This window comes from Schistocerca gregaria, chromosome 1 (genome assembly GCF_023897955.1).
Source record: "Schistocerca gregaria isolate iqSchGreg1 chromosome 1, iqSchGreg1.2, whole genome shotgun sequence".
Classification (NCBI taxonomy): Eukaryota; Metazoa; Arthropoda; class Insecta; order Orthoptera; family Acrididae; genus Schistocerca; species Schistocerca gregaria.
Window position 1 is genome coordinate 785584773 of NC_064920.1, and position 26777 is coordinate 785611549.

Here is a 26777-nt window from a genome sequence, read left to right on the forward strand (position 1 = left end):
AGTTTCTTCTATGATTGTCGATTATGCACATATTTCAAATGTGAAAACGATTCAGAAGAATTTATAATTTTCTGAGTTTTTTAGATTTACATATGTAGAGGGTCTGTAGCTGATACTATTTCCCGAGGTAACTTTTCCAAATTTACATTTTTCTTTTTAGGTTTCAGTACCTCAATCGGTAGAAACGGAAAACTTATATGATCATTTTGCTGTCCGTCTGCCTATCTGTCTGTCCGTCCGACTGTTTCTCACGAAGAAGTAGACACATGTCGTTGAAATTGATGCTGCATACTAAGGTCTACGGTACCTTGGTGCTGTACGAAATTGAAGCTTCTATGTTAATGCATTTAAAAGCTACTATCAATTGTGTCATATTTTGATACAAACTCGCTCAAAAAAACATAATGTACTTCTCGTGGACTTAGAATCATAAAATTTGGCAAGAAGCTAAGTTTCAAAGTAAACCTAAAAAATAAAATCATAAAATTGTTAATTTGTAATTACATCAAGCGAAAAAAAAACTTTTGGCATTTATTATCCGATTGTCTATCTGTCCGTTCGTCTGTTAAGACGCCTCTTCACAGGAACAGTAGACGTGTCAATTTGAAATTTATGTCACATGTTAAGGTTTATAGCCCCTTGGAGATGTAATAAATTTAAACTTTTAAGTCAATACAATCAAAGGATATGGCCATTTATGTCTCAAATTTTGATACTTGCAAACCACTAGGGTCTTTACGTTTAGCTATAATCACGAAATTTCGCAAAAAGAAAGTTTTTACACTACAGCGAAAGGAAAACTTTCGAAAATTGAAAATTTCTAATTATCTATCACCAAAAAAAATTTTCGCAATTTGTTATCCAGGTACCTGTCGATCCTCCCGTGTGTTAAGGCCCCTTTTTCTCAAGAATGGATTGACGTAACAAGTTAAAATGTAAGTAACATACTCAAGTCTACGGTTCCTTAGAGATGTAATAAATGTAAACTTTTAAATTAATGCAATCTAAATATATGGCTAGTTATGTCACACATTTTATTACTTGAAAACTCGCTTATCGAAACCTCTACGGTACTACCCGCTAGCCTTGAATCATGAAATTTGGCTAGAAGCAAGAATTAAAAGTAAAAATGAATGAAAAATTCCCAAAAGTGTTAATCTGTAATTACAGCATACGAACATAATTTTCTGGAATTCGTTTTTCAACTGACTGTCTTTCCGTCTGTTAAGACAAATTTTTCTCAGGAACAGGTGGACGTATCGAGTTGAAATTTATGTCTTTCCATGGTTCTTTGATGGAAGAGAAACTCTTTCTGTCGTCATTCGATATCCAACTTAAAACGTTATTGAAAGTCTGGAAATTCCTACGACTGATATCATCTATCAGTGCCGATTACACGAAGTGTTCGTGAGTATCCGTACCGATAAAATGAAGTGTTAATGAGTACTTAATGATGAGGCCTCAGTAGTAGGGAGATGGCGCTGCTGGTACAATTTTCATATCAAATTGGTATCAAATAGATATTAAAATTAATGAAATTGATCATTTAATTACCCCCTCCCCCAAACCACACCTAACCACACCTACCCACAACCACCCCACCCACTCCCAGATGACGTTCGCCGGCCGCAGTCGCCAAAAGGTTCTAGGCGCTTCAGTCCGGAACCGCGCTACTGCTACGGTCTCAGGTTCGAACTCTACCTCGGGCATGGGTGTGTGTGACGTCCTTAGGTTAGTTAGGCTTAAGTAGTTCTAAGTCTAGGGCACTGATGACCTCGGATATTAAGTCCCTTAGTGCTTAGAGTCATTTGAACCATTTTGAACCAGATGACGTCATATATTTGTCTCAGCCTGCATGTGGGGGTCCCACACCCTCTCCCCTCCCCACCTGATCCTGTTTCATCCCCCACCTACCCTCCTGCTGGAGATTTCAAATTTTGGCGAGGATTTCAAATTTTGGCAGAAATTTCGAATTTTGACAGGAATTTCTTTGTCCCAGGGATGTTCTGACGTCCGACCCCACCACCCTCCCGGGTATTTGGGGAAAATTAAAAATGGTAGTGCCCTTTCTGGGACTCAAATCCTGGTAATTCTTCACAGGAAGACCAAGTGCACTCCCCAACACATGGAAATTACCCAGATGCAGGAGAGGTTAGGTTAGTTACTGTCTTTATTTTGGATGGGAAACTGAAGTACAGATCGGTCGTAATTACGTAATTAGTCTAAAGATCAGACCTACTTACACGACTACATGCATAGCATTAGTGTGCCTAAAATCGAAATACAGCTCAAAAATTGAAGATGCCATACAACTGGTGTTATCCTGCTGGGAAAAAATTTCACAACACCACCAGAAGCTAACTTGACTAGAAGAAGGGATCGGTTGGTAGGACATGTTTTGAGGCATCAAGGGATCACAAATTTAGCATTGGAGGGCAGTGTGGAGGGTAAAAATCGTAGAGGGAGACCGAGAGATGAGTACACTAAGCAGATTCAGAAGGATGTAGGTTGCAGTAGGTACTGGGAGATGAAGAAGCTTGCACAGGATAGAGTAGCATGGAGAGCTGCATCAAACCAGTCTCAGGACTGAAGACCACAACAACAACAACCAGAAGCTAGGAGCAGATGCACTCAAAATCTACCCTTCACTTCACCTACAAGCTGGCGGGAAAAAACGCTGGGGTGGTTTTTTTTTTTTTTTTTTTGGCCGAAAGTATGATCAACTGACGAGATGCTTGTGTTGGACAGAGATGAGTTTAATAAGTGTACTACCTTTAAGCATACGCCTGAGGACTGTATGAATCGCTGATTCTCGTCAGAGTTTGCAACAGACGCCTGCTCGACAGTCACATGCAACACATGCTGGGGACCAACTTGGAAACATTCGTACCACTCCAAACCCATCCACCTGCTCCCTCCCTCATTCCCTCTCCGCGCCATATGAAGGGATAGAAGCCTGCTCTATCGTGCCACTGGTGGTCCACAAAGAGACCCTTCTGGTGCAGTCAGCACAAATTAGTCACAGACAGACAATAGGGCTGAATGGAACACACCTTGCAATCTGTTAAACGCATTTCTTGGAAACAATGGACACCTCTGGTACAACAACGAAATTCCGGAGAACTTTCCAGATCACGTTTGCGGATGTGTGTTTGCTTGGAGAAGAGACAAACTGCCTCCAACCGCCTCTGCCGACCATAGCCCCTGTCGTTGCTGAGCAGAGTCTTCCCCAGCTGCGGCCCCAGGGTGAAGCATGTGGCTGGATCCTCAATTCAGCAGTTCTTCGCTAACACAAAATGGAAATTTAGCAGCACCGCCCCACCCTACACATCGGCCCCCTGGTCAGGTGCAGCTGCCTAGAGAGACCACCTACCCATCCATACTCACTCATACACGCCCCCCCCCCCCCCCCCCCACACACACACACACTGGACCATCCCACACCGCCACGGCAAGCGACCCCTGTTCTTGAATTTCAATGGAAAACACTTATTTAACGTCAATGCATCTGTTATAATCGAGCATCTATTAAAAAGGAGAATACAATCATTCCACGAAAATAGGCGCATGCATATGCTTTAAGTTCTTCTTTAGTTCTAATAGTTTTTACGTTCGGCTGCAGGATACAATTCGTATTTTGCGACATCCAACAAAGTGCACCACCCCCGATTACTGGTCAGGCTATACACCACCTATACACATCCACCCTGCGTAAAATAGGAAAAAAATTCCACTTTTCTGCAGCGAAAACCACCGATGACGGCAGATCATTCTCATTATTTCGAAACAGTAATCAGAGTAAAGAAAAGTGAGAATTTAAACTCTGAAGAATAAATATCCATGTTAAACAATTTCTTTCAACTTGATGTCGCTGATGACAGTACAACTAAAACAAAGTTACTAAACACGGTATTCCGAAACTTCTTCACCAAAGAAGACGAAGTAAATATTCGTGAATTCCAATCAAGAACAACTGCCAAGACGAGAAACATAGGAGTATATATCGTCGGTGTAACAAAGCAGCTTAAATCACTTAACATACCGCTAACATCGATTTGCAGTAAGGTTTTGGGGGTGGACATATACTGTGCTAGAACATTATTAATTACCTTGAAGAAACCCATTTATTGGCAAATAGTCAGCACACATACAGAAAATATCGTTCCTGTGAAACACAGCTAGGTCTTTACACTTACGAAGTAATGAGTGCTGCCAACAGGTGTTGTCAAATTGTTTCCATATTTTTAGACTTTCAGAAGGCTTTCGACGCCGTTCCTTACAAGCATCTTCTAACCAAACTGCGTGCCCATGGAATATCGCCTCAGTTGTGTGACTGGATTCGTGATTTACTATCAGAAACATCACAGTTCGTAGTTCAAAATGGTTCAAATGGCTCTGAGCACTATGGGACTTAACATCTGTGGTCATCAGTCCCCTAGAATGTAGAACTACGTAAACCTAACTAACCTAAGGACATCACACACATCCATGCCCGAGGCAGGATTCGAACCTGCGACCGTAGCACAGTTCTTAGTAATAAATGGAAAGTCATCGAGTAAAACAGTAGTAATCTCCGGCGTTCCCCTAGGGAGTGTTATAGGCCCTCTGTTGTTCCTGATCTATATTAACGACATAGGAGACACTTTGAGTAGGCATCTTAATTTGTTTGCCGATGACGCTGTCATTTATCGTCTTGTAAAGTCATCAAATGACCAAAACGAACTGCAAAATGATTTAGATAACACATCTGTATTATGGGAAAAGTGGCAATTGACCCTGAATAAAGAAAAGTGTGGAGTTATTCAGATGAGTACTAAAAGAAATCCGCTGAATTTCAATTACGTGATAAGTGACACAAACCTGAAAGCTGTAAATTCAACTAAATACTTAGGGATTACAATTACGAATAACCTGAATTGGAACGATTACATAGATAATGTTGTAGGGAGAGCAAACAAAAGCCTGCAATTCATTGAGAGGACACTTAGAAGGTGCGACAGTTCTACTAAAGTGACTGCTTACACCACGCTTGTCTGCCCTATTCTGGAGTATTGCTGTGTGATGTGGGATCCGCATCAGGTGGGACTGGCGGATGACATCGAAAGAGTTAAAACAACAGCAACTCGTTTTGTATTATCGCAAAATAGGGGAGATAGTGCCATAGACATGATATGTGAATTGGAGTGGCAATCATTAAAACATGCGACGGAATCTTCTAATGAAATTTCAATCAACAGTTTCTTCCTCTGCTTGCGGAAACATTCTGTTGGCACCCACCTACATAGGGAGAAATGATCATCACCGTAAAATCAGAGACGTCAGGGCTGGCACAGAAAAAATGTAAGTCCTCGTTCATCCCGAGTGACGTTCGAGAGTGGTGGTTCATTGAACCCTCTGCCAGGCACTTTATTGTGAATAGCAGAGTAATCACGTATATGTAGATCTAGATTGATAGTCTGTTGGACATGGTTTTTCTCCGGTAATCGACAAAACTTATGCAGATCTGTGCAAGCGATTTCGAGCACTAGCCACATGCTCCAATGGAGTGGTACTTGTATATGTAATACGCTCGATGTCAACACGGAGATGTTATTTGATTTTTCGTTATATCAGAGGAGAGAGATGCAATAAAATCTTATAGGGGGTTCTATTACTCCCAAAATAATACCACTTTTGCTCACAAAATTAACAGAAATCGGCTGTATCCATTCTTATGCGATCATGACTGTTTTTATTATTAACATCATGATTGCATGTTTAAGGAAACAGGTGTTACCGCGAGTCCCGTATTATTTCATACTTCATAACCTCTAATTATAAAGTAGACACCATTTGAATTACAGCTCATTGCGAAACCTAGAAATGATAGCGTTTTTTTCCGACATGTGAATAGATTGTGTGAAACAGACTGTGGAGACCAAACTGCATACTAAACTCGAACGCAAGAATGTGCTGTATCATAGAAACTTTACAGACATGTCGTCAGAGGGGAGCTACGGAATTAAAATGTCGAATGTATGCAGGCAGACGGTAATTGGTTTCGATGTAGCGGAAAGGAGAGAGACGCGGCAAAATCTTCTAGGAGATTCTATTACAAAACAGACTCTCACGATCTGTTTCGTAAATGCAGATGTAATATAGCTTTGCATTGGTAAAATGCGACATTGCATCGTGTACAAAACAACAACGTCCTCTAAAATTATAGGTTGCTGTAGTCGAACGTAAAAAGATCGTGTTTTTTGTGACACATGAGCCAATGAAGTTAAATATCGTCTTCTCTAATGTTATTTCACATATCTGCAATGTTTGTTATATGCACGTACATGAGAGTCTGTTTACATACATGAGTGAGGTGCTCTGAGGTCATGTAATTTATTCATCAAGCTGAAAGAAATTGTTTAACATTGATGGTTTTTCTTCAGAGTTCAAATTCTCGCTTTTTCTTTGATGACAGTTTCGAAATAATGAGAACAGTACTAGTAGTAGTAGTGGTAGTAGTAGTTTTCGCAGCAAAATTTTTTATGTTGTTTCCAGTTTTGTGCAGGGTGGACATAGGCCTCTGATCATTTGTAATCAGATGTGTTGCACGTAATAGGATGTCGCAAAATAATGAGATGCGGATTGTGTCCTACAGTGGAAAATAAAATCTATCCTGATCTTTCTCATAAAACAAAAGGAAAATGGACTGCCAATTTTAGGGGAAAGAACACATTTTTGATCATTGTGATTGCGTTCTCCTTTTTCTTAGAGCCTCGATTTTAAGAGATACATTGATGTCAAATAGAATCATTCTCCATCGCAGAACAACGGTATGGGGGATGGTCCAGCATGTGTGTGTGTGTGTGTGTGTGTGTGTGTGTGCGTGTGTGTGTGTGTGTGTGTGTGTGTGTGTGTGTGTATGGGTGGTCGCACTAGGCAGATGTGTCCCGAGCAGAGTATGGCGTGTGGGGCATGGCTGTATCGCTATTTTATAGACGAACAAGTTGTACTTGGGGCAGCCCACCATTTATCTCCTGCTGTTTAGTTGGCTACACATGCTTTCGTGTTTCCGGAGGACTGTCACGTTAAGGTGGTCAGCGTGCACTAGGGTATGGCAGAAGTCCGGGTGTATCCAGCGACTGCAGAGGGTACCTGTTGGCCTCAGAAAAACCATGAAGCACTTGGTGATAGGAGCTGTCCCTTTGGAAAAGCCTATGTCCCCCACTCCCCCCCCCCCCTATAGTTGGATGGAGAGAGGGAGGGAAGGGACAGATGAGGGGAGGTTAGAGGGCCTCCAATTTTGGCAGTTTGTGAGCGCCCATTGAGGAAGACGCAGCTGCAACTGCTGCCCCTATACAGTCTTCTGGGGTCGGTTTTTGAGGTAGTTTTTTTATTCATTTTATTTTGCGCAGTTCCCACTACATGTGTTGCACTATGACCTATTGATTTCGAGTGCTGGTTTTCTTCACGACAATTTAGATGTGTAACTAGAACAGTGATGCATTTTTCATCAGCTGTGGTAGTGTATATTGGCTTCGGTTACTTGGGCTGCAAGGTGATTGTCTAGCAGGTGTCTGTTGCGAACTCTGGCGAGAATCAGCGATTCATACAGTTCTCAGGTGCTTACTGGCAATACACTTATCAAACTTCCCTCTGTCCAACACAATCATATCGTCAGTTGAATATATTTCCCGGCCAAAAAAAATATAGTTATTACCTTACACCCCAGCCTTTTTCCCGCCTGCTTGCAGGTGCAGGATAGATTTTGAGTGCATCTGCTGCTAGTTTCAAGTGGTGGTGTGAAATTTTTTCCCAGCAGGATAAACCCAGTTGCATGGCATCGTCAAGTTTTGAGCTGTATTGCTATTTTAGGCACACTAATGCTATGCAAGTAGTCATGTAACTATGTCTGATATTTATGACTAATTGTGTAATTAGAACCGATCTTTACTTCAGTTTCCCATCCAAAATAAAGGCAGTACACTAACCTAATCTTCCTCTCCTGCATTTGGGTAGTTTCCATGTACTTGGCACTTGGTCTTTCTGTCCAGAATTACCAGGGTTAAAGTCCCAGAAAGTGCTCCACCATTTTTAATTTCCCGCCAATTCCAGGGAGTGTTCTGGAGTGGGACGTCAGTACAGCCCTGGGACAAAGAAATTCCTGCCAAAATTCGAAATCCCCACTAAAATTCCAAATCCCCACTAAAATTCCAAATCCCCACTAAAATTCGAAATCCCCACTGTGAGTGTGCATTTGGGTAGTTTCCATGTACTTGGCACTTGGTCTTTCTGTCCAGAATTACCAGGGTTAAAGTCCCAGAAAGTGCACCACCATTTTTAATTTCCCGCCAATTCCAGGGAGTGTTCTGGAGTGGGACGTCAGTACAGCCCTGGGACAAAGAAATTCCTGCCAAAATTCGAAATCCCCACTAAAATTCCAAATCCCCACTAAAATTCCAAATCCCCACTAAAATTCGAAATCCCCACCGTGAGTGTAGGCGGTGTTAGGGAGGGGTGGTGTGGGAAGGGGGAGGTGCCTGGGACCCACGTGCAAGCTGAGGAAAACACATGATGTTATCTGGGACTGATAGGTGATATCAATCTGATATGAAAATTGCACCAATACCGCCATCTCCCTACTACTGGCCACCGCCTTGAAAATAGTTGTTGTTCAATAACCAGATAAGTAATGAAATGAACTGCAGCTGTAGGAGAAGTATTTCCTGAGACTTTAAGTGGATTTGAAAATTCACGATAACACGTTTCCAATGACACGAAATCACGATTTTGTGCATCGTTACGAGTGCGCCATCGATTTACTCATAGTAGTACCTAGTGGTTTTAGATACAAATGTACGAGAGGCGTTTCAAAAGTCCGTGCAAAGTCCGAGAATGACACCACCGACGCGTATCGAGGTCTTGTTTAGTTAGTAGCATCTTTGGAAAGAACGCACACCAAGTTTCAGCCATATTGGTCTATTTCTTCGTCTTTGGCATTCGTGTGAATCAAGGAAGTCGTGTGATTGCCAAAAAATCGACGAACAAGAATTTCGTGTGGTGATTAAACATTACTTTATGAAAGACAAAACGCCTCAAGAAACTAGAGAGAAGATTGATAAATATTACTGTGACTCTGCACTATCGATTAGAACAGACTATATGTGGTTTCAAAATTTTCTGAGGGGCCACATGGGCACAAGCTGAACGTTCTGGATGCCTTGTGGAGGTTACGACTCCAGAAATCATTGACAAAATCCATGATATAGTGATGGATGACAGAAGAGTTAAGGTGTGTGAGATTTCTAGTTCTGTAGGCATGTCGAAGGAACGGGTACATAATATTTTGCGTAAACATTTGGACATGAGAAAGCTATCCGCAACATGGGTTTCGCGATTACTCACGCTTGACCAAAAACGCAATCGTGTGAAGTGTTGCAAGGATGGTTTGCAGCTGTTCAGGAAGAACAGTGTGGTTTCGTCACTGTGCATGAAACATGGGTACATTACTATACTCCTGAGACCAAACAACAATCTAAACAATGGGTTACCAAGGGAGAATCTGCACCAAAAAAGGCTGGAAATGTTATGGCGACTGTCTTTTGCGATTCGCAAGGGATGATCCTCATCGACTATCTGGAAGAGCGTAACACTAAAAGAGGTTCATATTAGTAATCATTATTGGCCCATTTGAAAACTGAGTTGTAAGAAAAACACCGACAGTTGGATTTGGACAATTCCTATTATTCAGAAGGGATCAACAAATTAGAACAGCGTTGGACGAAGTGTATAAGTCTAAAAGTAGACTGCGTCGAAAAATAAAAGTGTTTACCCCAAATACGTAAGTAGTTCTTATTTTTGCATGGACTTTTCAAACGCCCCCAAACGCCCCTCGCATTTTTTGTAATTGACGGGAGCGTATATAAATTGCAGTAGAACGTGTATTAACTGCAGTAATTTGAATGCTCCCCGTTTGCAGGGACAATGGCGGCCTTAACACGGTGGCTGCCAGGACACTTCCACACGCTGGTGCTGATGGCTGCGGTTCTGCCAGAGGCCTGGTAAGTGCTAGAACTAGTGTTCAAGACGTAGTTACAGGTCCTGACAATCCACGATTAATTTATATATGTTTAACTGCGCTCCAAGTTCTTTAGAACCGTGAGAGGAAGTCCAATGAAAACGAGATAGATGGAAAAAAGTAAATAAACTGTTTATCATTTCGAACATTATCGGCATAACTGTTAATGTATTTATCCCACTGAGAGCCAAGGCGTTCAGTTCTTTGTGGAAATATGGTTGCTGTTGCCTACGGAGCAATGTCTGTAACCTCGCGTGCACCTCTTCGTCCGTTGCAAATCGACGGCCACGAATGTCTTTGTTTTTTTAGGGCTCCCAAAAATGGAAAATCGCGTGTAAAACGTCTAAGTGCAGGCCCACATGTTGCCAATGTTGTTTTGCGTATGCTGCAGAAGTTTTGCTGCGAAGCTCTTACACATCCTCCATGCAGGCCCGACCTCTCTCCATGCGACTTACATTTTTGAAGAAAGAGATTCGTGTTCATCGATTTGCTTCGGACGAAGAGGGGCACACCTGGGTACAGTCGTGGCTACGTAAGCAATCTCATGCATTTTTCCATGAAGAGAAGACTTCACTCGAACACACAAATGTAAAAGATGATCATTAAGTTCCTCCTTTGCATCCCCCTTCTGCTTGTAGGCTTCGCTTTTAAGCCAAATGGAGTACCACTAGAAGGCCAAGAAATGACCCCGTACTAATGAGCGCAGATCAACAGCGAAGCACTTGTTTATGAGAACTTCGAAATGCCTTGCAGTGGACGGTGGACTTCTGTGATGCAAAGCACGTAATTCAACAAAACATGTGATCACAATTTTGCATTTACTATCACCTGCATATGTCCCGTTCCCATCGTTTCATCAGCTTCCTGGGAAACTGTTCAGGAAAGGACATTCGTTCCTATGGCATTATTTGTTCACAATCACTAATGCTATCACCGCCCAAAACATGAACCTCTCCTCCTGACTCGCGAGAATGAATTTAATGCAGGAATGCCAAATTGAACATGAATTTTCCTAACGACACTGAAACTGATACATAACTTAGGTTTGCTTGATTACTCCTACGCCTGCCGCAACCGTGGTACACTCTCCTTACGGACTGAATTTTCAAACTGATTCGACGAATATTTAAGTGAAAATGGAGAGGAAGCGTAATGACGAACGCCCACTAAGTTTACAAATGGCGAACTGTCGAGAGTACAAAGAAGGAGTAACCATGGAAGATATCTGTATAAGTGGGGGGTCACCAATGACATGTAAACGAACATAAACAGTGGCGGATAAGTCAGTGACAAGTTGGCGTACTGTCTGGTGCCAGCGCTTTAATCTATTATACTGAAGACGAAACAATGTAGCCTTGTATATTTACTATTGCATCAGTTACCTCTCATTCTCCAAAGAGCATGAAGCAGATAACCAAAACCATTACAGGTCCTGTAAAGTAACGTTTTTTTCGTTCCTGTCTCTCTTTTTTGGATACAACGCATATTAACTACCACCCATGGTGATATCTAGAGCGTCTGTGAAGTCTTCTTATGTAAAAGACATTTAACATACAGGAAATGTGTGCTATTGCTACAAGAGCGATGTCCGGTCAGTACCCGCGGGAATAGTACCAGCAGTTTGCTACGGTATAAATTAATTTCTCTCTCTGGCAAAAGTGAATTTCTCATATTAGTGTCCGATTGGAGCACCTCATTTAACTTGGCACATACTCGTTCGACGTGTGAGACTATAGGCGCTTCTTGGTCGTGACGAAGCCAGTGGGTAGACCGAACCGAGTTCACCCCTAAACGTCTGTGGACTAACCTGTCCGCCATATGAGGATAAACGGCGAACACTGGCAACATGTGTGTGCAGTGGAGGCAAAGTAAACTCGTCCTCAAAGGCGAAATTGCAAATGCGGTCAGAGTAATCGCGGCAGTGAATACAGTATAGATCTGTGACTGTGAATACCAGTATTGAAATTTTCATTCAGTTCTTTACTTGCTCCTCATACAAGTCAAATATTATTGGCAATACCAACATCCTTTTTAACAGAAATTTTTCTTCCTCTTCTTCCATTGTTCTCACTTCCGATTTTCTGTGTGTCATACACAACAGAAGTATTTCCTTTACAGCTTAAGGAAACCGGAACAAATAATAGGGGAGACGGCTTTATATATAGGAGATCATAAATACGGAAATGAAAAGGTTCTATTTCAAAATAATTACATTGGCAATGTCATTATTTATTTGTATGTTTACATAGCACGATCCCAAAAATGTTAGCAATAGACTACAAATATCACCGTCTTCGAAGAGTAGCATACAGTTCATTTCTATTAACCATCGAAACTATTTCTCCTGCTACAAGTTTTAGAACTGAACGTGTGAGGTGTCGAGGGCCAAGAATAGGAGAAGGAACTCAAATGCACTTTCTCTGCTGGTGGGTACTGGTTTCTACATCCAAACTATTACTGCAGTGATTGCTGATACGCGTAGCGCAGCTGTTCTCCTCGTCCCCTTTAGTATGTCTACTATATTTCTTGTAACAATGTAATGAAATTAAGACGTTTCCAAAAATCTCAGCATGAGGAAGTCTGATATAGAGTGACAAGTTCTATAAAGAAAAGAAGGTCCCATTATATACTGCTAGATTTTGCTATGGGAAACAAACCTAACAATCAGACTTATGTTCTACGATCACTCTATCTACCACTGTGACATAAATTCAGTTGCACGAATTTACAATGTCAACAAAGAAAATAGTTCTGACTTCACAAATGTACGAATCTGAGTTTGGCAATAGGTACACATAATGGTTTATGGCATTAATAAAGGAGACTTTTTACTATATAAACCACTGGAAATTCACTTCATCATGCTACAATACACAAAAGAAAACTAACTATAGTAAAGAAAGAGCAAAAAATTAACCGTACAATCTGGGACCAATGACATATTAATATATGAGAGTGTCTACAGGTAAATCAGACCTTCGATTATCACACTAAACAAGATCAAGACACAGTAATCCAGAACGTAATGTCAGTGACTGGATCTTTACTCATAAGTAAAGAAGACGAACCGGAATCGGATTTTATATAACTAACCCTGCCGACTAAATTTCTAAATAATATGCACATGAAGGGACTAGGGCGAAGACTGACAGTTTGTAACTTAGTTTCCTTTTAGGTCAATGCACTTTACTGAAAATCTTTCAGCCAGTAGACGTCATGCGTTGCGTGCAATTCAGGACGGCCTGCGAAACTTTCATCAACGTTTACCATTAATTCTTCATTAGATTAAAAACCCTTTCCCAAAAACATTTTTCTTTAGAAAAAAGAACAGATGGTAGTCGTAGATGAATGCAGTAGACGTTACAACAATTTCTACTTCAATTATCTCACGTTTGATGGGGCAGGTTCTATTTTATTATTGACAGATTACATTCTCCAAACCTGTTCTCGTGATGTTTTACTATCAGTAGTTCTAGAGGGATTTCGTAGTATCCGCCAGTCATTGAATTACTTTTCGAGGATAATCTATAAGAAGAATTCCTTTTGTCTCCTACTTACCATTTGTCAACCTTTCTGCGCGCTTCAACTACAGTAGCATATTGCAAATCAAAATAAATAGGATTCTTTTTAAAAGAGTTTCGATCGTCCTGAGCAATTCGTTTCTGCTTTTTAAAAGCTATACCTTCAACGAAATTGTCGTCCATTTAGTGCATGAACATAGTAAAATAATAACTTCGCGTCATGAGTTAAAGATCAAGATACATGCTTACACAGCAAAATTACATCAGCAACACCAACAAAAATGGAATGACAAAACATTGTGGTCATAAACACTTCCTTAAAAATCCATTTGTGTTATCAAGTGTTCAAAAAGCCCACCGTTTATTGCGACAGACGTTTACAGTTCTTGTGGAAAGACTTCTGGGATGACTGGGAAGATTCATTCAATATTATTGCACTTGCTGCAACAAGGCAATATTTTTGATCCCCTCGGCTCGTCAGAACTTGTGCACGGACTTCCCGTTTGAGTGAACGTGCAGCACAATTGGTGACGACTTCTCGCCCAGTTCAATGGTGCAACCCTCATGCTAGTACCCTAGATATTTTCGTATTTCTAGTGATACTTCCTCTATGGAAGCTGGTAGCACTTGAGTAGCAAACAGTGCGTATCTTTTACCCGTTAGGGTTTCTTAAGGGTATTAAGGACAGTCATGCAGTTTCCAATAAGCCCACCCTAAACGTTGACCAGTGCGGCTTCTCAGCAGCCCAGTAGTGTATATCTCTGAGTATAAGCTTTCTTATGACGTTTAAAGATAGCTTCATCAGTAACGACAATTCTCTGCAGAAAGAACCCATTGTCCTGAAGCCTCATCAGAACCGAGTGACAGAAAACCATATGATTTCTGGAATCCTGCTCTTTCATCTGCGAGTGAAGTTACACATGATACGGATGGAAGCCGTCTGCGCGGAAAATGCGAACAATTGTGGGCTGACTTACACCAAAGACACTTTCAGTTTCTCTGGAGATAACATGTGGATTATGAGCAACAGCTGCCACGAAAAGTATTGCGTGCGGTCCGTTCGTTGCAGTCCTGCTACTTACTCTCTGCATAGTGTTCTAGTGCCCACCAAGTAACAATATTTTGCACATTCGCTTAATTAGCACCCTGCTACATTCTCCATACAAAAGTAGCGTAGGAAAGGTGGGGATAAAGCCCCACACTGTATAGAGCTTTTAATATTGTGGTGAATGAAGTGGTAGATTTTCCCGCAGTATCCAATTGAAGTCATAGGTTGGATTTTTACCTATAACTCATCCAGATTCCGACACCATCTGATTATTAATGACAGAATAATTTAGAATATGTTAAGCAGAAATTTCCGGTTCTTACCCACAAAATTGGGTAAATCTTTGCACTGTGGAACTTTGGTCCATTTGAGATAAACATGGATAAAATTGATGATTGCATAATGAAAACATTTGAAATGACCCTTGGCTGCATTGTAGCTTGGTTACTCAACACAATATTGAACTGAAACGTCTCGTGGACTTAAACATAATGCTTAAAAATATTTGTACAAAACTAATATTTTCTTTTCCATGAAACGACGATTGGTAGTTATTTTTGCAGTCTTCAGTCCGAAAAATGGTTTGATGCAGCTCGTAACCTCCCCCTTCCTAATCGGCCCACTGGATTGCGATATAAGTAAACCGTGATTGCATATACTGAATGAGAATTTACAGTGAATAAGGCTGTCGTTACCAAAGGAAAATAACGCCTGTTAGTTGGAGGAAAGTGAACAACAGACTTTTCTGAAGGAAGAATCTCTTCTATACTTAAGCTAAATTTAGATGATAACTTTGAAATGGGTGGAACATAGTGCAATCGCTCACGAACCGGGGAAAGGGTATCACGTAATATTTACTAAAAAATCTCTGCTAACACCAGGGAAACACTGATTAGCTGAATAAGGGACAATTAAACGTTGGCCAGCCCGCTAGGGCAACGAATCTCCAGAATCTTGAGAAAGGTAGCGGCGAAGAAATTTAAGCAAATAATCACTGGCGTGGCAACAGAAGGGAGTCACGCTTTTCCGCAGCACAACAGTTCACGGGAAAACAAATGAATCAGAAAGCGCTGAGTTGGCAGTTACTTATTCAGAAATACTAAATTTTGAAAGTAACGTTACATGAAATTACTGGTTAAAAAAATGACCGGCTTAACTTGAACTTTGTTAGGTAAGAATATAACTTTCGGTAACCTCAGTGTAACGTAATACAAAAGTGAGAAAAAAGCAAGCAATTTACTTTTGATTATTGAGAGATTGAACTGAATTTAATTTAAGCAAATGAGCAATTGAGTTTCCTTTTAAAATAACAACAATAAAATACATAACAGGCCAGCACAAGTTACTCGTAAGCTAAATACAGAACAAATGAAATTGTGCCCTCTTAATTTGTGCTGTATCTTTAGTTGTTAATTTTGCTAGTGAAGTTTTACTTTAAGTAGCCTCTCTATGGCAATGCAAGAATGAACAGTTACTGAGGCAGAAATTTTATACTGAAACTAGCAGTAAATATTTAATTTCTGATATTCATACGACAATCGATGATTCCATGGAAAGGAAAGGGACCCTGCTTGGTAATAATGTCTGAGGAAAATGACAACCCAGGTGCCCTGTAGGTTTTAACAATTGCAAGTTATTATTCAAGTTATTCATACTTTATGAAAGAAATGGTCCTGTCAGTTAACAATCATACGGCGCTGTAGCTGTGCGGACGACGAAGAATGTAGCGGACGACAATGCTGAGCTGCAGTTGTTGTTGTTGTTGTTGTTGTTCTTGCGGCTGCCGCTCGATGAGAAGAATCTTGACTTGTATCCAGGCCCACGGTTGGTTATGGGACAGGCAGTAGTTGGAACTGCATCTCCATCCACCTGTCCACTCCTACCATGCTCTCAATACTCGCAGGTTAACGAATGAGTTGTGTCTGCACTGGCGCGAGCATAGTTGCACACCGCGCCTAACAAATACTTTCGCACTCTTTCATAACTCAAGCTGTTGTGCCTCCTCTCTGCTCAGAACGCAACAGAGGCTCTCCATACGCAAAGACAACCAACGGTACAGCTACTACCATTCCGTCGTTGCTATCGATACATTTTAACAAAGTTAGGTTGTCAATTTAACTAAGTACCTCGGTTTTAAATTACGAACAACTTCAGTTGGAAAGACCACATAGATAATATTGTGGGGGAAGGCGAGCCAAAGGTTGCGTTTCATTGCCAGGGCACTTAGAAGATGCAACAAGTCCACTAAAGAGACAGCTTACACTACACTCGTTCGTCCTCTGTTTGCATATGCTGCGCGGTTTGGGATCCTTACCAGGTGGGATTGACGGAGGACATCGAAAGGGTGCAAAAAAAGGGCAGCTCCTTTTGTATTATCACGTAATAGGGGAGAGAGTGAGGCAGATATGATACACGCGTTGGGATGGAAGTCATTACAGCACAGACGTTTTTCGTCGCGGCGAGATCTATTTACGAAATTTCAGTCACCAACTTTCTCTTCCGAATGCGAAAATATTTTGTTGAACTCAACCTACATAGGTAGGAATGATCATCAAAATAAAATAAGAGAAATCTGAGCTCGAACAGAAAGGTTTAGGTGGTCGTTTTTCCCGCACGGTGTTCGGGAGTGGAATGGTAGAGAGATAGTATGTGGTTCTATGAACCCTATGCCAAGCACTTAAATGTGAATTGCAGAGTAATCATGTAGATGTAGATGTCTATTGCCCAGCAATTTACAAGGTTTTCCTTATAATTACAGTCGGTTATATAAAGTCAAAATTAAATACACTAGTACATCGATTATGTATTAGATACAGTTCCTGTAATACAGCTTACTGCTTCAGAAGCAAAAGTACGGCGCAAGTTATCGACGGATATTTAACGGCGAAAACTTTGAATGGTGCAGAGGGTATTTTATCTGCATTTTCGGTGTTACAAGCTCTCCATGCTACTCTATAGTGCCAAACCTCATCATCTGCAGCCTACATCCTTCTGAATCTGCTTACTGTATTCATCTCTTGGTCTCCCTCTACGATTTTTTACCCTCCATGCTATCCAATGCTAAATTTGTGATCCCTTGATGCCTCAGAACATGTCCTACCAACCGGTCTCTTCTTCTCGTCAAGTTGTGCCACAAACTTCTCTTCTCCCGAAACCGATTCAATACTTCATCATTAGTTATGTGATCTACCCATCTAATCTTCAGCATTCTTCTGCAGCACCACATTTCGAAAGTTTCTATTCTCTTAGTGTCCAAACTATTTATCGTCCATGTTTCACTTTCATACATGACTACACTCCATACAAATACTTTCAGAAACGATTTCCTGACACTTAAATCTATACTCGATGTTAACAAAGTTAACGCTTTCCTTCCCATTGCCAGTCTACATTTTATATCTTCTCTACTTCGACCATCATCAGTTATTTTGCTCCCCAAATAGCAAAACTCCTTTACTACTTTAAGTGTCTCATTTCCGAATCTAATTCCCTCAGCATCACCCGACTGAATTCGACTACATTCCATTATCCTCGTTTTGCTTTTGTTGATGTTCATCTTATATCCTCCTTTCATGACACTGTCCATTCCGTTCAACTGCTCTTCCAAGTTCTTTGCTGTCTCTGACAGAATTACAACGTCATCGGCAAACCTCAATGTTTTTATTTCTTCTCCATGGATTTTAATACCTACTCCGAATTTTTCTTTTGTTTCCTTTACTGCTTCCTCAATATATAGATTGAATAACATTGGGGAGAGGCTACAACCCTGTCTCCCAATTCTGTTCAGTGCCTCCTCAATAGTTATATAATCTACCCATCTAATCTTCAGCATTCTTCTGTAACACTACATTTCAGACGCTTCTATTCTCTTCTTGTCTAAATTGATTATCGTTCATGTTTCACTCACATACATGCCTGCACTCCATAAAAGTAGTTTCAGAAAAGTGAAAGAAGAGAAAAGAAGGCGAAGAAAGGGGGAGGATTTTTAGTGTAATCTAAAAGAGTTGAATTACTGAGGCTAAGCTACCTAGGTACCTACCAAACAGTGTAATTTGTTAGGTGGTCTCATTCGTCCTTGCTCTTCTTCTTCTTCTTGAGATACTTCTTCGCCAAATAAGAAGTACCTATCTATACCTGAGCTACTGTCATGACGTTAAAATTCTGAATCTGAATTTGAAGAATAATCAACTGAATGATTGATTTTCTTTTTTTTTTTTTTTTTTGCATTGATGTAGTCAGATCTATCTTGCGTCGTTTCTTTTCTATAGCACACTACTTTATTTCTTTGGCACAGCTGTCCTTCTGAATAGCCAGTTTTCCTTTTCCCATACATTCTGCTTCTATTCGTTCTTTACTGATTATCGACATTAGTAACACAGGTTTCAATGCTTTGCCAGAGGTTCCCCTAAATATTTATTTTATACAGCGGGATATTATATTACCATGAGATAATCTCACCCAGTGTGCGTCGAGCATTACCTTTTGCGGAGGTTGTCGTTGAATAATTGTAGTCACGTTGTTAGAACTGCAGCGATTTACTCCAAAACACTTGCCGGGATTTGCCCCATTTTGCCTCTTTTCTGAGAAATCTGGCATTGTTGATTTTGAGGACCAACTGGAACAATTATTTCCATGTGGAAATGAAGCTTAAATGCAGCGACGTCAACGAGTAATTAGTTGATACTTCTTTTCAATCTCTGCCTTATGCAACGTACAATCAAAACATTTGAAAAGTTACAAGCAATTAGCACAAAACAGACTTATGACGTTTTATCACCTCTGCAGCAACTTGTCAGGACGCATGGAACATTATGTTACGATAAGACAAACCTTCCACCTGCAATCATAGTTCTAAATACGCGAATTCAACGGTATTTCACGTTGACACTCGATGGCAGTCATTTCAAAGACTAAGTGAGGGTTTTTACTCCAGCCGGTGCTTTACCCCCACCTAACCGACATGTTACTTTTTCAAATTCGACAGATTAGGTGCTACATCCGCTCTGGGCACCTTTTACAACGATATCGCAGAGTTGTAACACTCTGTTTCCTCCTTATCCGACGTGAGGTATTTCCTTCTCTTAGTAGTAAATCACGAGCTTCAGCACAAGACAGCAGCCGGTATCAACATCAAAACATATATATCCGTAATTGCTAAATATTATAATTCCTCTGAAGCTAGCTACTAATCTGACTGAGAAGAATTATACGCCGTTGTATCCGTCTGAGCCAGAACTGCGATACTACCAGCAAAAAATTACTATAGTTCCATTTGAAGCTGATAAGGATATCTCTGTAATTGATACGGCTACGAGATAAAGAGACTATACGTCGCTTAGAAGGAACTTTTTCACACTTCGTCTGGATGAAAACAGAACTACGATATCGTAAACGGTTGCGGAAGTATTTGAGACGAGCGGCGTAGCTGAATGACTCTGTTTATGAGATATGTGTAACCTACCTCCTTTTCACTTTATCAGCATTTCCACTCTTCTTACTTTTTGTGGATGAATGATCAATTTGCAGTTAGTAAGTTTAAAATATCGTGACACATCTCATTAGCATATGGCATTGCGAGGGTACTGCGCGCCATGAGTGTTAACGTGTAAGAGTAACGCCGCCTCCCGTTCCGGTTTAGATGGCAGTGTGGCCCAACGGGGAGCGAGGGTAGGATGTCTCTAAAGAGCAGCACGTGGTTACAGGCAAGCTACCGCTACAAAGGGAAGAAGGTGTGGGCGGGTGGTAGGACGGAGGACGTTCGCACCTAAGACCTCAGAAATGAATAGGTGTCTGACAGCCCACGTGTTTAAGTTAAGATGCCAACTTATATAATACTATAATCAATTGCTACAACTGAAACACATTCATCACATAAATAAAGCTGCCACTAAGCCTAATATTACCAGTAACAGAACGTTTACCACTGAAAGCTGCGTGTTGTCTGGAACTGTACACGTATCCCCTCATGGAACCTAAAATAATGTTCACCTGTTATCTTAAGATAGTCGCTTGATCAATACTAATTGTCTATGACTAAGTATATGTAGAAGAGCAACAGCAATTCTATATAATGGGACGAAGGCAACAGCGAATCTGGACCAAATGTTGTATTAATCCGTTACTCTTTGTCGTCAAACACAAATGTGGCAGGAAGAGGACACCTTAACAACGAAAATAGTTCCTGTTACTGACGTGGCTTGCTTTCAAGCCTCGTCAAAACACCGGATACACTGGCTGAGAAACAATTCAAGCACCCAGGAGGGTAAGACGAAACGAAATTAAACTTCACGGATTGAGAAGATATATTACTTCAGTGACTACAATATCGAAGCAAATTTACAAGGAATTTGGCAGTATGAGCCCACTTAGAAGCACGAGGCTGGCCCGGATGTATGCACTAAAGCGGTTAGAAATTGTATCACAAAGCCATTCATCTTGTTCTAATTCAAGCTGACCCTCAACTGTTGCAACTGGTATCCGAGATATTGGCCCTGGGAAGGTGTCGACGTCGGAGCTGGCGCCACATGTACTCTGTTGAGAGCATACCTGCAGTTCTTCTTAGCCACTAAAGTACCTCAACGTCACACAAATAGCTCATAGAGGCACGTTCCATGTACATATGAGCAAAATCCTCCAGAAAAGGGAAACTATAATATTGACCTATCAGACGTAACAGGTAGGGAAGCAGGATGTCCACGACGTATAGTCGTATAGCCAGAGTTTCCTCAGTCATTACCAGCAGTGACCTGAAGTCATGGTCAACGACTCCTCACAACATTGGTGATCGTCATCGGCCAGTGTGGCGACGACCTAGGAAACGCATTCTTCCAATTTTTGAAGAGGCACAGCAGTGTTACGCCTGGTATTATCTGGGGTCCTCAGCATCATGCAGACAGCGATTGGCTTTGACTTCAGGTGACACATTGAAGTGACTGAGGGAAACCTGGTGGCGCAATGATATGTCACGGACATCCTACATCGCAATGTGTTAGCCTTTCATGTGGCAGTATCATGGTGACACTTTTCAAGACGACAATTTGCACAAGCTTGGACGTCAACTCCATACCAGTGCAAGTATCCACGATAGCAAGCATAAATTATAACAGCTATGGGCCAGCTTCCAATAGGAGAAAATACACTCCTGGAAATTGAAATAAGAACACCGTGAATTCATTGTCCCAGGAAGGGGAAACTTTATTGACACATTCCTGGGGTCGGATACATCACATGATCACACTGACAGAACCACAGGCACATAGACACAGGCAACAGAGCATGCACAATGTCGGCATTAGTACAGTGTATATCCACCTTTTTCTGCAATGCAGGCTGCTATTCTCCCATGGAGACGATCGGAGAGATGCTGGATGTAGTCCTGTGCAACGGCTTGCCATGCCATTTCCACCTGGCGCCTCAGTTGGACCAGCGTTCGTGCTGGACGTGAAGACCGCGTGAGATGACGCTTCATCCAGTCCCAAACATGCTCAATGGGGGACAGATCCGGAGATCTTGCTGGCCAGGGTAGTTGACTTACACCTTCTAGAGCACGTTGGGTGGCACAGGATACATGCGGACGTGCATTGTCCTGTTGGAACAGCAAGTTCCCTTGCCGGTCTACGAATGGTAGAACGATGGGTTCGATGACGGTTTGGATGTACCGTGCACTATTCAGTGTCCCCTCGACGATCACCAGAGGTGTACGGCCAGTGTAGGAGATCGCTCTCCACACCATGATGCCGGGTGTTGGCCCTGTGTGACTCGGTCGTATGCAGTCCTGATTGTGTCGCTCACCTGCACGGCGCCAAACACGCATACGACCATCATTGGCACCAAGGCAGAAGCGACTCTCATCACTGAAGACGACACGTCTCCATTCGTCCCTCCATTCACGCCTGTCGCGACACCACTGGAGGCGGGCTGCACGATGTTGGGGCGTGAGCGGAAGACGGCCTAACGGTGTGCGGGACCATAGCCCAGCTTCATGGAGACGGTTGCGAATGGTCCTCGCCGATACCCCAGGAGCAACAGTGTCCCTAATTTGCTGGGAAGTGGCGGTGCGGTCCCCTACGGCACTGCGTAGGATCCTACGGTCTTGGCGTGCATCCGTGCGTCGCTGCGGTCCGGTCCCAGGTCGACGGGCACGTGCACCTTCCGCCGACCACTGGCGACAACATCGATGTACTATGGAGACCTCACGCCCCACGTGTGGAGCAATTAGGCGGTACCTCCACCCGGCCTCCCGGATGCCCACTATACGCCCTCGCTCAAAGTGCGTCAACTGCACATACGGTTCACGTCCACGCTGTCGCGGCATGCTACCAGTGTTAAAGACTGCGATGGAGCTCCGTATGCCACGGCAAACTGGCTGACACTGACTGCTGCGCAGCTAGCGCTATTCGACGGCCAACACCGCGGTTCCTGATGCGTCCGCTGTGCCGTGCGTGTGATCATTGCTTGTACAGCCCTCTCGCAGTGTCCGGAGCAAGTATGGTGGGTCTGACACACCGGTGTCAATGTGTTCTTTTTTCTATTTCCAGGAGTGTATAACAGCGTCATGACACCGTTCCAAACCAAATCATGGCATGTATCCAGACCACAGATGGTGAAACATCATATTGAGAAGTGCACTCATACCCCCCAAATTGACTCGATTTCGTAAGCACCGATAAGGCGTCACATACCTTGAGTCGGTGATGTTTCATTTTGTTTACTTTTCCCATTCTGGGTGCTCGTTACCTCGTCACTGACGTAATTCGTGTACATAAATCACGAGGACGTTATCAGTAGAAAGAAAACTGGCGTTCTACGGATCGGAGCGTGGAATGTCAGATCCCTTAATCGAGTAGGTAGGTTAGAAAATTTAAAAAGGGAAATGGATAAGTTAAACTTATATATAGTAGGAATTAGTGAAGTTCGCTGGCAGGAGGAACAAGACTTTTGGTCAGGCAAATACAGGTTTAAGGAAACAAAAGAAAAATTCGGAGTAGGTATTAAAATCCATGGAGAAGAAATAAAACCTTTGAGTTTCGCCGATGACATTGTAATTCTGTCAGAGACAGCAAAGGACTTAAAAGAGCAGTTGAACGGAATGGATAGTATCATGAAAGGAGAATATAAGATGAACATCAACAGAGCAAAACGAGGATAATGGAATGTAGTCGAATTAAGTCGAATGATGCTAAGGGAATTAGACTAGGAAATGAGAAACTTAAAGTAGTAAAGGAGTTTTACTATTTGTGGAGCAAAATAATTGATGATGGTCGAAGTAGAGAGGATATAAAATGTAGAGTGGCAACGGCAAGGAAAGCGTTTCTGAAGAAGAGAAATTTGTTAACATCGAGTATAGATTTAAGTGTGAGGAAGTCGTTTCTGAAAGTATGTGTATGGAGCGTAGCCATGTATGGAAGTGAAACATGGACGATAACTAGTTTGGACAAGAAGCGAATAGAATCTTTCGAAATGTGGTGCTACAGAAGAATGCTGATGATTAGATGGGTAGATCATATAACTAATGAGGAGCTTTGAATAGAATTGGGGAGAAGAGAATTTTGTGGCGCATCTTGACAAGAAGAAGGGATCGGTTGGTAGGAAATGTTCTGAGGCATCAAGGGATAACCAATTTAGTACTGGAGAGCAGCGTGGAGGGTAAAAATCGTAGAGGGAGACCAAGAGATGAATACACTAAACAGATTCAGAAGGATGTAGGTTGCAGTAGGTACTGGGAGATGAAGAAGCTTGCACAGGATAGAGTAGCATGGAGATCTGCATCAAACTAGTCTCAGAACTGAAGACCACAACAACAACAAATCACCGTAGACACAGAGAGAGCTGTTCGGAGTCTGAGATATACCAAGGTACTGACCGTATGGAATGATTCAGTAAACAGCAGTATTTGATTTCTGAGCGCATTGAAAATTACTTCATGCAGAACAAGCAAATCATTATTAGCCTCAATAGGGACAAAGTGCTTCGATAATCAGAAATTTGCCCCATCTACAAATAACGGCTCAGGTAACTGATTCGAAACACAGGGATCATTGTCATATTACTGACAGATTTTCAAGAGCTTCACATAATATCTGTAATTCGTATTACAGAGCAAATTTTACAGTGCCAATAGTGTTTCACGATAAGAAGTATTTTCATCCTCATTTCGCAATTAGAAATTAATAGGAACAAGTGCAAAAAAATTAATGGTGAAAATGAATCTAAGTCAAAGTTTCAGACATTTACTAGAACTATCGCAATGAAATATCGTTGCGACATAAAATTTCGGCGTGTTTCGATGTATGTAAGTGACAAATGCATTCTGTTGGCCGAAGAGGGTCTTTCAATTGAAGTGTTTAAAAGCCTGCTAACTGATGAAATAACTATGAAAGAATGTGTTAAAGTTCGTGCAAATACTGGTGTTGATTTGATTCGAACACATTATGAGATATCTCCGAATTATATTAGTAAACTTATGTCTTGCTATTCGCTGATGAGCACTTTGTCTCACGACATGCAAACTGGATATGGTATGTTATGCAATTTATCTGCTTTCGTGTGGAATACTTCGTTGAAAATTTAAAAAATGCAAAATTATAACTTGTTACAGACCAGGTACAAGTACAATTTGTTGAGTATGGCGTCAGAAGTGGTACTGTTCACTGTTTCCATAGGCAAGCTGTTCGATAATTACAATAAAAATAACGACGAATTTTCTATTTTGAATCCAGATGTTGGTTGTCTCTAGAGCGCGGAAATGACACAATACCTACCACCCTGTGATTTTTTGTGACTGTCTGTGAATAGTTTTGATGTAGTGAGCAATCCAGCTGATGGAGACAGAGGTTACAGTTTAGAAGTAGACATTGAGTATCCGGAATATCTATACATTTCACACTGATCTACTAAGGCCTGAAGAAATGATGCCGCTACGAAGCATAAACAAGCCAAGAGTTACAAATATTCTATGAGATTTTCAATATTTTATGATAGCAAAATTCCGCGATCCACTATAGAAATTCAAAACATTCCATGATATTCCATTTACGAGACCATATATCACTATTAGTGCTCGGAAACCTATGAACGTAAAAATTCAAATGAATGAATATGTTTTTGGCAAAACTATGCAGAATGTGCAAAAAATGAATGATTTCAAGCTAGTAACGCGTTGGGGAGGTAGATATAACACAACTGATCTGATTACAATACCGCATTTCGAGTGCAGTGTCGTATTAAGTAAAGTTAATTTACTTTTTAATTCAGTAGACACTGTTTTTGACAAAGTCATAGCTGTGCGAATGGCTACTTTAGGACACTTCTTCCATTATAGGTATATGAATGAAGAATTTTCAGGCGAAAAATGGTGAAATGAATCACACAGAGACACATAGTTTAATATATCATGCCTCTGTCTCAAATATTTCTGACGTTATTAAAAGATACATGGATAAGAGCGTTGAAACTTGTAATTAAAACTATAATAACATTTATAACATTGTGTTCATCATTAAAAAGAAAGTTCATTTAATGAAAATCGAGTTATATGAGGACATTATTACAGAATTCATACACTCTTGAAAATGAAACACAGAGTGTAATGCTTAGAGCGAAAGGTGTGAAATGCTCATCAGCTAAGCATTTAAGTACTGATGATTATTCACAATATGTATTAACTATGTTGATAAATCGACTGTTCAGCATTTTAATCGATCCATATTACATACAGTTTCCAGAAAAACCAGATAAATGCTTCATACTCAGCTATAAACTGAGCAATATAGCGTGCAGTCATTTTCAGGAAGATATGTTTAGTCATCAGCTGTTTGTGTGCAGCAGGAGGCGATATAAAAGTTATTAATGTAGCAGTGAAATCTGGCTGTGAATGTAATGTGCTGATATTGTAATATACATGTTGTTTATATACACTACGTGATCGAAAGTATCCGGACACCTGGCTGAAAACGACTTACAAGTTCGTGGCGCCCTCCATCGGCAATGCTGAAATTTAATATGGTGTTGGCCCACCCTTAGCCTTGATGACAGCTTCCACTCTCGCAGGCATACGTTCAACCAGGTGCTGCATGGTTTCATGGGGAATGGTAGCCCATTCTCCACGGAGTGCTGCTCTGAGGGGAGGTCTCGATGTCGGTCGGTGAAGCCTGGC

The 26777-nt window shown here is 41.4% G+C and overlaps 1 protein-coding gene across 1 annotated transcript in view; it reads left to right on the top strand.

Moving 5' to 3' along the window:
• The window catches only part of LOC126305296 (glutamate-gated chloride channel-like), a 199383-nt gene that overhangs the window by 25781 nt on the left and 146825 nt on the right, over positions 1 to 26777 (top strand). Inside the window, exon 2 of the mRNA XM_049992039.1 lies at positions 9956 to 10037. Coding sequence (XP_049847996.1) covers positions 9961 to 10037 — 77 coding nt within the window. The 5' untranslated portion in view covers positions 9956 to 9960. The remainder of the gene's footprint in view (positions 1 to 9955; positions 10038 to 26777) is intronic.